The sequence below is a fragment of the Cherax quadricarinatus genome, chromosome 77, assembly GCF_038502225.1.
Source record: "Cherax quadricarinatus isolate ZL_2023a chromosome 77, ASM3850222v1, whole genome shotgun sequence".
Classification (NCBI taxonomy): Eukaryota; Metazoa; Arthropoda; class Malacostraca; order Decapoda; family Parastacidae; genus Cherax; species Cherax quadricarinatus.
Window position 1 is genome coordinate 7,518,601 of NC_091368.1, and position 13,240 is coordinate 7,531,840.

The 13,240-nt window shown below is 40.3% G+C and overlaps 1 protein-coding gene across 1 annotated transcript in view; it reads left to right on the top strand.

The window, feature by feature from the left end:
• The first annotated feature begins 633 nt into the window (after positions 1-633).
• LOC128701995 (proprotein convertase subtilisin/kexin type 7) overlaps positions 634-13,240 on the top strand; it is a 39,513-nt gene continuing 26,906 nt past the window's right edge. Inside the window, exons 1-2 of the mRNA XM_053796007.2 lie at positions 634-767; positions 12,194-12,996. Of these exons, the coding sequence (XP_053651982.1) occupies positions 12,199-12,996 (798 nt within the window). The 5' untranslated portion in view covers positions 634-767; positions 12,194-12,198. The remainder of the gene's footprint in view (positions 768-12,193; positions 12,997-13,240) is intronic.

Here is a 13,240-nt window from a genome sequence, read left to right on the forward strand (position 1 = left end):
TGGTGGCAGTGTAGGGGGTAGTAGTGGTGGCAGTGTAGGGGGTAGTAGTGGTGACAGTGTAGAGGTAGTAGTGGTGGCAGTGTAGGGGTAGTAGTAGTGGCAGTGAAGGGGTAGTAGTAGTGGCAGTGTAGGGGTAGTAGTAGTAGCAGTGTAGGGGTAGTAGTGGTGGCAGTGTAGGGGGAAGTAGTGGTGGCAGTGAAGGGGGAAGTAGTGGTGGCAGTGTAGGGGAAGTAGTGGTGGCAGTGTAGGGGGAAGTAGTGGTGGCAGTGAAGGGGGAAGTAGTGGTGGCAGTGTAGGGGAAGTAGTGGTGGCAGTGTAGGTGGAAGTAGTGGTGGCAGTGTAGGGGGTAGTAGTGGTGGCAGTGTAGGGGGTAGTAGTGGTGGCAGTGTAGGGGGAAGTAGTGGTGGCAGTGTAGGGGAAGTAGTGGTGGCAGTGTAGGGGAAGTAGTGGTGGCAGTGTAGGGGAAGTAGTGGTGGCAGTGTAGGGGGTAGTAGTGGTGGCAGTGTAGGGGGAAGTAGTGGTGGCAGTGTAGGGGAAGTAGTGGTGGCAGTGTAGGGGGAAGTAGTGGTGGCAGTGTAGGGGGTAGTAGTGGTGACAGTGTAGGGGGGTGATAGTGTACGGGGGGGGTGGTAGTAGCTACATACAGTCAACGTGGCCACTTGCTACACCTGGTATCACCACTACAACTACCACCATTACAGTTACCGCCAGAATATTGTGCACCACTACACCCACTATGGAACAACCATGACACTACTGCCGCTGCAGTAAGCACTTAACTTGTTAATTTTCTCTCTTGATAAGAAATAGACATTTAAAAACACTACACAGATCAAAGATTAATACAGATAATAATTTTGGTTTGCCACTAAATAAATTAGTATGATTCCAATGCGTAAATTTTATTAACTTAAAGACGGAAAAATGCATTCAAAAGTGAGGTAGAGAAGAGCTCTTGATCCAAGGAATGTAACTTCACCGCCCTTACATTAGATTAAACCTGATAGCCTCCCGGCTCTTCAGATGCTGTATGACTCCTACAACTTTAGCGCTCTTCCCATGAATGTAATAATACTGTATTTAATTTTATATTAAAATATCCAGATTTAATCCGTTCAAGAGGTTCCTTGACTCCGGTGAAAGGGCTCTTGATCCAGTGCATTTGATCTGCTCTTCCTTGGATGGAACCAGAATTCCACCCAAACTGCCAGAGGATGTACGATCCATACGAATTTAGCGCTCCCCATGAATAATAATCTAGCTTAAATTATCTGCTTACTAGGAAAGATTTAACCTCGAGGATCTGTACTGAAAAATTTGGATATTGACATTATTTTACACATTTCACTATGCACAACTTATACAAGTTGTGAGATGAGAATTTCGTTTGCAAATTTTTATTTTCGGGAATATTAGCGAAAATCGGTAGATTAGTAAGTTTATATAGGTAGAGGTACACTTAATACAATTATTACACATAGTTTAACAAGTGTAAATTACCTGGGATAACCCAAAAAAAAGTTAGGGTAGATGTGGTATGATTAGGTCATAAGATAGGTATTGTTTATATAAGGTAAGGTTAGGATAGATATTAAGTTAGGATAGGTATTGCTTAGTTTAGGTTAGGATAGGTATTGTGTAGTTAAGGTTAGGTTAGGATATGTATTGTTTAGTTAAGGTTAGGTTAGGATAGGTATTGTTTAGTTAAGGTTAGGTTAGGACAGGTATTGTGTAGTTAAGGTTAGGTTAGGATAGGTATTGTTTAGTTAAGTTAGGATAGGTATTGTTTAGTTAAGGTTAGGTTAGGATAGGTATTGTGTAGTTAAGGTTAGGTTAGGATAGGTATTGTTTAGTTAAGGTTAGGTTAGGATAGGTATTGTGTAGTTAAGGTTAGGTTAGGATAGGTATTGTTTAGTTAAGGTTAGATTAGGATAGGTATTGTGTAGTTTAGGTTAGGATAGGTATTGTTTAGTTAAGGTTAGGTTAGGATAGGATAGGTATTGTTTAGTTAAGGTTAGTTTAGGACAGGTATTGTGTAGTTAAGGTTAGGTTAGGATAGGTATTGTTTAGTTAAGGTTAGGTTAGGATAGGTATTGTGTAGTTAAGGTTAGGTTAGGATAGGTATTGTTTAGTTAAGGTTAGGTTAGGATAGGTATTGTGTAGTTTAGGTTAGGATAGGTATTGTTTAGTTAAGGTTAGGTTAGGATAGGATAGGTATTGTTTAGTTAAGGTTAGTTTAGGACAGGTATTGTGTAGTTAAGGTTAGGTTAGGATAGGTATTGTTTAGTTAAGGTTAGGTTAGGATAGGTATTGTGTAGTTAAGGTTAGGTTAGGATAGGTATTGTGTAGTTAAGGTTAGGTTAGGATAGGTATTGTTTAGTTAAGGTTAGGTTAGGATAGGTATTGTTTAGTTAAGGTTAGGTTAGGATAGGTATTGTGTAGTTTAGGTTAGGATAGGTATTGTTTAGTTAAGGTTAGGTTAGGACAGGTATTGTGTAGTTAAGGTTAGGTTAGGATAGGTATTGTTTAGTTAAGGTTAGGTTAGGATAGGTATTGTTTAGTTAAGGTTAGGTTAGGACAGGTATTGTGTAGTTAAGGTTAGGTTAGGATAGGTATTGTGTAGTTAAGGTTAAGTTAGGATAGGTATTGTTTAGTTAAGGTTAGGTTAGGATAGGTATTGTGTAGTTAAGGTTAGGTTAGGATAGGTATTGTGTAGTTAAGGTTAGGTTAGGACAGGTATTGTGTAGTAAAGGTTAGGTTAGGATAGGTATTGTTTAGTTAAGGTTAGGTTAGGATAGGTATTGTGTAGTTAAGGTTAGGTTAGGACAGGTATTGTGTAGTAAAGGTTAGGTTAGGATAGGTATTGTTTAGTTAAGGTTAGGTTAGGATAGGTATTGTGTAGTTAAGGTTAGGTTAGGACAGGTATTGTGTAGTTAAGGTTAGGTTAGGACAGGTATTATAAGTAAGTAAGTAAGTAAGTTTATTCAGGTATACACAAATACAGTTACATAGAATTATCATACATAGCAGCATATGTGTAGAGAACCTAGGATAACCCAAAAAAGTCAGGTTAGGTTAGGATAGGTATTGTTTAGTTAAGGTTAGGTTAGGATAGGTATTGTTTAGTTAAGGTTAGGTTAGGATAGGTATTGTGTAGTTAAGGTTAGGTTAGGATAGGTATTGTTTAGTTAAGGTTAGGTTAGGATAGGTATTGTTTAGTTAAGGTTAGGTTAGGATAGGTATTGTGTAGTTAAGGTTAGGTTAGGATAGGTATTGTGTAGTTAAGGTTAGGTTAGGATAGGTATTGTTTAATTAAGGTTAGGTTAGGATAGGTATTGTGTAGTTAAGGTTTCAATAGGTATTGTTTAGTTAAGGTTACAATAGGTATTGTTTAGTTAAGGTTACGATAGGTATTGTTTAGTTAAGGTTTGGTTAGGATAAGTATTGTTTAGTTAATGTTAGGTAAGGATATGTATCATTTTGTCTTGCTTAGGTTATGTAAATTAAATAAAAAATGCCATCCATTGTTCACATTGGGCCATATGCAAGATGCCTGGAGTATACCTGGAGAGGGTTTTGGGGGTCAGCGCCTCCCCGGCCCAGTCTGTGACCAGGCCTTGTGGTGGATCAGGGCCTGATGAACCAGACTGTTGCTGTTAGCCACACGTAAACCGAAGTGCAAGCCGCAGTCCAGCTGGTCAGGTACTGACTTTAGGTGCCTGTCCAGCGCCTTCTTGAAAACTGCCAGGGGTATATTGGTAATCCCCCTTATGTATGAAAGTGGAAATCTGCACTGAAAATTTTGAGTGGAAGTAATACTTTAATTTGGGAATCTAAGAGAAATATACATGCTGTTCATTTGGCTGGGTTTGGCACTTAGTTATGGTTATAATAATATTCATTTGGTCGAATACTGCAAAAAAAAAATCATAAGGACCAACAACATTGGAAAAATGTAACACCACTGTATAAAATTTTAGCATAAAGAATTTAGTTCACCAAATTTTTAATTTTGTGTAATAAAACTAGAATCACAAGTGTAGGATTCAGTATTGTTAGATTCCACATCCAGAATGAAGTTGAGTGCCAGCTCCTGGGCCTGTATCTTGTCTAATCTGCATTTGATGTTAATTTAAAGGGTGAGATTATGCATTGGTATGTGCAGTACCACTTTGAGTTAGTAATAATTTGTAGTAGGTATTGAACCTTCAGAGGTTCATAATAAACTCAGTATTGTATTACAAAATACAATAAAGTGTGTTAAGAAACCGGTAAAGAAATATTAACGTAAAAAACAGTATAAAATATATTTACATATAAACATAAACATTTTGCAAACACTACAACCAATTTGCACCATTTTTCTCAAAGTTATAAATAAGTAATTAATTTATCAGTATGACTTTACTGTGAGCCCTCAAACTCTGACACTAACTTAAAGGGAACTTCAAGGGAAGTTCCTTGATGCTCACAAGGTGCTCTTGATCCCAAGAATTAGACTTGACTTACTTTTCCTTAGATCAAACCAGATTGCTTCCCACATTAACAGGAATTGAATGCTCTTAATAGATTTAAGAGCTCCATGAATATAATAATAATCTTACCATAGCCATTTGCATATATGATTACCTTTGGGTGCTTGTGGTTCGGTTGATAGCATCCTCAGCTTGCACACTGAGGTCCAGAGATTGACCCTGGCTTGAGCGAAATACTGGTTATGTTTCATTACACCTGCTGTCCCTGTTCACCTAGAAGTAAGTAGGTACCTGGCTGTTAGCCGACTGGTGTGGTCACATCCTGGGGAACAAAATTAACCTGCATAACAAAGGGCTTTCTTGCATAACAAAGAGCTTTCTATATAGTATGTCAATGATGTCATCTAGGTCTATAATAGATGTATTATGTACTTTTAGAAATTATGGTTATTATTATTACTGTACTAGCAACAGGAGCAGAGCTAGGCTGGTGGTGTCCTGTCTTAAATTTATGATCTGTTGTACACTAAAACCTTGATTTAACAGATTTTGGATTTAATGGACAAAATTTTGTCTGAACAAAGTCCTTTGTTTCAAAAATTCTCTGTTATTACAATTGAAAAATTCTCATCATTGGGATTTCATGCACAATAAGCATTAAAACCATTGATTATTATCTGTGAATGACAATAAAATGGATTTCTTTATACAGTGGACCCCCGCTTTACAATATTAATCCGTTCCTGAGAGCTCATCGTAAGCCGAAATTATCGTTAGCCGAATTAATTTTCCCCATAAGAAATAATGGAAATCAAATTAATCCGTTCCTGACACCCCAAAGTATGAAAATGAAATTTTTTTTACCACATGAAATATTAATTTTAATACACACAAACTGAAGAAGACATGCACAGTTACTACTCTACTAAGAATAGAATACATGACACTTATCTTTATTGAAGTTCTGGTGATGATTGATGGGATGGGAGGAGGGGAGAGTGTGGAAGTTAGTGTTTAGAAGGGGAATCCCCTTCCATTAGGACTTGAAGTAGCAAGTCCTTTTCTAGGGTTACTTTCCTTCTTCTTTTAGTGCCACTAGGACCAGCTTGAGAGTCACTGGACCTCCGTCGCACAACAAATTTGTCCATAGATCTCTGTACCTCCCATTCCTTTAACCCTTTGAGGGTCGACAGGCCCTCTCCGAAACTCGTTCTCAGGGTCGGCCAAATTTAAAAAAAAAAAAAATTATTTTCTCTTATGAAAAGATAGAGAATCTTTTCCCGATCATAACGACACCAAAAGTTTGAAATTTGATAGAAAACTTACGGAATTATGCTCTCGCAAAGTTAGCGGTCTCGGCGATGTTTACGGATCGGCGATTTTGCCCACTTTGAGCCCCATTTTCGGCCAATTTCACTGTACTAGTCGACAAAAAACATGAATATTTCGCTAGAACTCCATTTTTTCTATCGAATGGGTGCAAGAAACCACCCATTTATAAATTCAACTATCCAGTACAGTGGTCAGAATTTAGCAATTTTGCCAATTTCACACAAATTTCAAAAGATGCCAATTTCGGAATAGGGTCCAGAATAAACAAGAAAGACATTCCTGGCACTAAAATGACATTTCCTCTAGTCATTAGTCACGTCTCAAGGCCCCTCTTATATTCTTTTGCTTTCCACTTTGAATTTTTATTCTCACAAAAAATATAAGATTTACTGTTATGCAGACTACTGCATTAGTGTAAAAAGTGGTATAAAGCGTGTCAGCGTGCCTCGTTGTGCTCCGGGTTTTTCGTGTTTTCACGGTCGCTCTTACGTGCTAGAACTTTAATTTGTGTCATCAATCCTATACGATACATCCCTCTAGCGCCTGGAACAAATCTTGGGCGGAAAACATTATATACTGAGTCAAAAAAGGAGAATTAGTGTGCACTAGCAGAGTTTACTGCCAGAGGGGAATCATAGGCCTGTCCCGTGTGGAAAAAAAATAATAATTGAACTTTTCATGTCAGAGGAAAGAAAGTCTCCCTGATAACATTGAGTATACATAGTGTATAGTGTATACTACAGGGGCTCCCTAGTATATTGATGATAAAGGCTAAAGTGTCATTTGAAAACAGGTGAATTTGTAAATGAAGTGATAAGCCTATAGAGGCAGGTGCCAGAAGTCGCCAGAACTTACCACAGGTCAGCTGTTTTTAATAATCTTCCTGGCTTGCCAGTGTACTCGCATATAACTAGTGATACCAGTGATTAGCAGAATACAGTGTTGTAGTAGCAACTAACCAGTATTATAATGGTACTTAGTGGAGTGGAGTGACTTTCATTAGTTTCTTTTTCTTGAAATACGAGACGTTACTGTGAATTTCATATAACCTGTAGTTACCAGCAGTCGCAATATACACAACGAGAAGCAATTATTACTACAGAAAAAGCGTCCTTCCTCCAAAATTTGCACCAGTCAACTATAGTGATAATATAGCATTTATTGTGGTGGAGACGGAAAAAAGAAAAAAAAAAAAAAAAAAAAAAATAGAAAAGCCAGATACAGCGATTGATAAACAAGGAGGTGACCGTTCGTCATTGTAGGAGCTGCCAGATATCACCGGCTCTTCAACACGCAAGTTATACTTTTGTATCAGTCAAATCACATATTACTCGGGTAGATAATTTCCAGTAGATCCTTCATGTGTTAGCTCAAATCACCGACCAGTATGTTTTAAATAAGTGACCCACTGATCAGAGCAGATCGTCTGGCCCGAACCCTTGCCTGGTCCGAACCCTTGACTGGTCCGAACCCGGGACTGGTTTCAAACAGTTTCGTTGGACAATAAAGCAGACTGTAAACGGATGGGGTTGTAGGCGCCCTATAAACACAAACATTAAAAATCAGGAACGTGACGGTAAGCTGTCCAATATACAAAAAGAGTTAGAAACAGAAATACAAATAGCTAGAGCTTCATTTAAGGTTATTAATAGAATTTTCAAGAGGTTGCTAGTAGAATTTGCAGTAAATCAACCATTCAAATCATTATGAAGCCCTGTGTAGTCTGTGGTCAGTCAAACAAACGGGCTTCCACATGGATAAATTGTCATTTTTGTGGAAATTGGTGTCACGCCCCTTGTGCAGATATCCCAGAACTAGCTACAAGCAGTATTAAAACAGAGAAGTGTTTTTGGGTATGCTCAAATGAGGAAAATCTGTGGACTAAAATCACAAGGGTATTAAAAGAGGACAACATCAAAGCTGCTTTCATAGAAAACCTGGAAGCTTTCTACAACAGATGGGAACATAAAATGTCTGGGCTGAATGGTACTGCCCTTGATACTGGCCATGTAGTCATAAACTGTAAGGCTGGAGGTGATGTCCTGGTAGTCAGTAAATGTGGGGCTGATAGTGCTGTCCTGGGAGACAGTAATGGTGAAGCTGGAGGTGCTGTCCTGGGAGACAGTAATGGTGAAGCTGGAGGTGCTGTCCTGGGAGACAGTAATGGTGAAGCTGGAGGTGCTGTCCTGGGAGACAGAAATGGTGAAGCTGGAGATACTGTCCTGGGAGACAGAAATGGTGAAGCTGGAGGTGCTGTCCTGGGAGACAGAAATGGTGAAGCTGGAGATACTGTCCTGGGAGACAGTAATGGTGAAGCTGGAGGTGCTGTCCTGGGAGACAGAAATGGTGAAGCTGGAGATACTGTCCTGGGAGACAGAAATGGTGAAGCTGGAGATATTGTCCAGGTAGTCGGGAATTATACGCAGGAAGGAATACATATAAATGATCTCATAGGGGACAGGAGCCATAGTAGGGAAACAAGTGTAGTCAAAGATAAGATAAAACCAATATTGCAAACTAGAAATACCGCAGGAAATAGCAAACAAGAGGACTCCAATAGCAATAGTGAGGATAAATTACCAAAAACAACTGGTGGGAGCTCCATTGTTGGTGCTAGGGAGGATAGAAGTAAGACAGGGAAACATGCACCAACAGGGAATACAGTCACAGAAACCCAAGGCAAGCGGAAACCAAGCCTGTGCACATACTATGCACTTGGTATCTGCTGGCATGGGAAATCTGGAAAAACAGATGGGACATGCAACTATGACCACCCTAGAAAATGCCATGCCCATATGAAAACAGGAAAATGCAAACTCCCTTCCTGTAAGCTTTTTCACCCTGAAATGTGTACCTCTTCAGTACAGGAAAGACTGTGCTATAACTTAAATTGCCAGGCATACCATCTAAAGGGGACAAAAAGATACAAAACATCCAGGCCATGGGAAAACCTGGGTAGCCACAGCCACTCAAGAGGGAGAGGTTTTTTAGTGCCAGGAAGGAAAAAAAACTGGCAGGAAATGGCAGAAATCGTACACCAAATCCAGTCATTCCTGGAGTGGAACCACAGTCGATGGCCTCCACTCCAAACCAACAGATACAGATACTAATGCCGGAAAAAAAATCCCCCCCCAGTACCAACAATACCACCAGTCCGATAACATTCTTCTTTGCAAATATACAGGGTCTAAAGCCAGCTACAAACAACAAAATACCTTTCATCCGTGGACTGCTTGCAGAGGCAAAGGCAATGTTCGCGGCTTTCACTGAGACCCACATAAAGGATCACTTGGACAACGAAGTATGGATCCCAGGTTACAACCTATACAGATGTGACAGAGTGAACAGGCAAAAGGGGGGGGTTGGCCTGTACATTGCAGAGTCACTTGTTTGCACAGAACTGCTTAATGCCTCAAATGACGTAGTGGAAGTTTTAGCAGTAAAGGTCGAGAACCAAAACCTAGTCATTGTGGTAGTCTACAAGCCTCCGGATGCAACATCCCAGCAATTCCAGGAACAGCTGTTAAAAATTGACCACTGTCTGGAAAATCTTCCAGCTCCTGCACCCAACATCTTGCTCCTGGGGGATTTCAACTTAAGGCACCTAAAATGGAGGAATATAGCAAATAATATTGTTGCAGTAATAACACCAGGAGGCAGCTCTGATGAAAACTCACACTCACACGAGCTTTTAAATCTCTGCACAAAATTCAATTTAAACCAGCAAATAATAGAGCCTACAAGACTGGAGAATACACTAGACCTCATCTTCACTAACAATGATGATCTGATAAGAAATGTCACCATATCAAAAACAATATACTCAGATCACAACATAATTGAGGTTCAGACATGTATGCATGGAGCCCCAGACCGACAAAATGAGACTAGTCACGAGGGAGCATTCACCAAATTCAACTTCAATAACAAAAACATAAAGTGGGACCAAGTAAACCAAGTCCTAACCGATATAAGCTGGGAAGATATACTAAGCAACACAGACCCAAACTTATGCCTAGAACAGATTAACTCGGTGGCACTCGATGTATGCACAAGGCTTATTCCTCTAAGAAAAAGGAGGAGTAGATGTAAAATAGAAAGAGACAGGCGCTCCCTTTACAGGCGACGGAAAAGAATAACAGAGCGGCTAAAAGAGGTCAATATATCTGAAATGCGCAGGGAGACACTGGTCAGAGAAATAGCAAGCATCGAACTTAAGCTAAAAGAATCCTTTAGGAGTCAGGAATCGCGGGAAGAACTAAAAGCCATAAATGAAATCGAAAGAAACCCAAAGTATTTCTTCTCCTATGCCAAATCAAAATCGAGAACAACGTCCAGTATTGGGCCCCTACTTAAACAAGATGGGTCCTACACAGATGACAGCAAGGAAATGAGTGAGCTACTCAAGTCCCAATATGACTCAGTTTTTAGCAAGCCGCTAACCAGACTGAGAGTCGAAGACCAAAATGAATTTTTTATGAGAGAGCCACAAAATTTGACTAACACAAGCCTATCCGATGTTATCCTGACGCCAAATGACTTCGAACAGGCGATAAATGACATGCCCATGCACTCTGCCCCAGGGCCAGACTCATGGAACTCTGTGTTCATCAAGAACTGCAAGAAGCCCCTATCACGAGCCTTTTCCATCCTATGGAGAGGGAGCATGGACACGGGGGTCGTCCCTCAGTTACTAAAAACAACAGACATAGCCCCACTCCACAAAGGGGGCAGTAAAGCAACAGCAAAGAACTACAGACCAATAGCACTAACATCCCATATCATAAAAATCTTTGAAAGGGTCCTAAGAAGCAAGATCACCACCCATCTAGAAACCCATCAGTTACACAACCCAGGGCAACATGGGTTTAGAACAGGTCGCTCCTGTCTGTCTCAACTACTGGATCACTACGACAAGGTCCTAAATGCACTAGAAGACAAAAAGAATGCAGATGTAATATATACAGACTTTGCAAAAGCCTTCGACAAGTGTGACCATGGCGTAATAGCGCACAAAATGCGCGCTAAAGGAATAACAGGAAAAGTCGGTCGATGGATCTATAATTTCCTCACTAACAGAACACAGAGAGTAGTCGTCAACAGAGTAAAGTCCGAGGCAGCTACGGTGAAAAGCTCTGTCCCACAAGGCACAGTACTAGCTCCCATCTTGTTCCTCATCCTCATATCCGACATAGACAAGGATGTCAGCCACAGCACCGTGTCTTCCTTTGCAGATGACACCCGAATCTGCATGACAGTGTCTTCCATTGCAGACACTGAAAGGCTCCAGGCGGACATCAACCAAATCTTTCAGTGGGCTGCAGAAAACAATATGAAGTTCAACGATGAGAAATTTCAATTACTCAGATATGGTAAACATGAGGAAATTAAATCTTCATCAGAGTACAAAACAAATTCTGGCCACAAAATAGAGCGAAACACCAACGTCAAAGACCTAGGAGTGATTATGTCGGAGGATCTCACCTTCAAGGACCATAACATTGTATCAATCGCATCTGCTAGAAAAATGACAGGATGGATAATGAGAACCTTCAAAACTAGGGAGGCCAAGCCCATGATGACACTCTTCAGGTCACTTGTTCTATCTAGGCTGGAATATTGCTGCACTCTAACAGCACCTTTCAAGGCAGGTGAAATTGCCGACCTAGAAAATGTACAGAGAACTTTCACGGCGCGCATAACGGAGATAAAACACCTCAATTACTGGGAGCGCTTGAGGTTTCTAAACCTGTATTCCCTGGAACGCAGGAGGGAGAGATACATGATTATATACACCTGGAAAATCCTAGAGGGACTAGTACCAAACTTGCACACGAAAATCACTCACTACGAAAGCAAAAGACTTGGCAGACGATGCACCATCCCCCCAATGAAAAGCAGGGGTGTCACTAGCACGTTAAGAGACCATACAATAAGTGTCAGGGGCCCGAGACTGTTCAACTGCCTCCCAGCACACATAAGGGGGATTACCAACAGACCCCTGGCAGTCTTCAAGCTGGCACTGGACAAGCAACTAAAGTCAGTTCCTGATCAGCCGGGCTGTGGCTCGTACGTTGGTTTGCGTGCAGCCAGCAGCAACAGCCTGGTTGATCAGGCGCTGATCCACCAGGAGGCCTGGTCACAGACCGGGCCGCGGGGGCGTTGACCCCCGAAACTCTCTCCAGGTAAACTCCAGGTAAACTCTCGGATGAATCACGTAAGGCGAGTTTTTTATCGTGAGGCGAGGCAAAATTTTTGCGTTCAAATGCTTCATATGGCGGATTTAACGTAACGCAATGCGTTCGTAAGGCGGGGGTCCACTGTATTTTCTTTATTTTATCACAAAATTTAATGAGTTATTGCTCTGACCTATTTTTTATTAACAGGTCTGATGATGGAGACATCTACAGCATGGCAAAAACACGCAGACAGACATCTCGCAATGCACATTAGCATTCACTTTTCGTTTAACCATTTTAAACCTCCATGGAGCACACTACTATGTGCTCTTGTGATAAATTTTATGGCTTCGGTATCTGCCAAGGAAAAGGTAGACCCATCCGAGCACCACCACCGTGGAGACCTACACCTAGTCCGTGGGTCTTATGTGCATTCCCTTGCATGGGTGGTGGAAATAGGTGATGAGTGTACTATTAGTAAGGTGATTGATGACTTTAGAAAGAGAAACCTCCAAATGAGGTACAATAGCAGCAATGAAAGTAGCACAAAATTAATATATAATCATTCCAAAGATACACTGAGTAGTCTAAACCATGACAGTGCTCAGAAATATAATGGGAAGATTTATTCTCTTGACCAGGAAATTTGCTGTTGTGATATACCAATGCAACTCATTATTTTAAAAAAACTGGCTTACTTCAAAAATATGTATATAGTTGCTCATCCTTACTTCCGATTTTACTTTCAAAGTAAGAGAAAATGGAAAACCAGACAAAATCGAAGAGTACAAAATATAAACCCAAGCAATACCTCAACCTTTATATCTGGTGATTATAGAAAACCAATTACAAATAGTGAATTTGTATTCCTCAGAATTGAGGCATGTTTGGAGAAGTATTTTAGTAACCACCCTTGCATTAAATATGCTAAACAAGAAGTGCTTAGACCTCGGCAGAAAAGAAGTAGAATACAGTTTCTTGACCCTTTGTATGAAGAGCAGTGGCATTTGGTAAGTCTTTTTAATTATATTTAGTGTTGTTGATTTTTAGTACGCATAGTTTGTTAATAGTATTGATAATTATTTTTCCTCTGGTTTTCAAAATAGTACAGTACAGTAGAATATATTTAGAAAAAAATATGTACAGGTGTCCCCAGCTTATGAATGAGACGTTATCTTAAATATTGTTCTTAATTCTTGTTTGAAACTGAACCTTTGTTTTTTTTTTTGCCTTGTGCCAGGACATCCAGCTTCT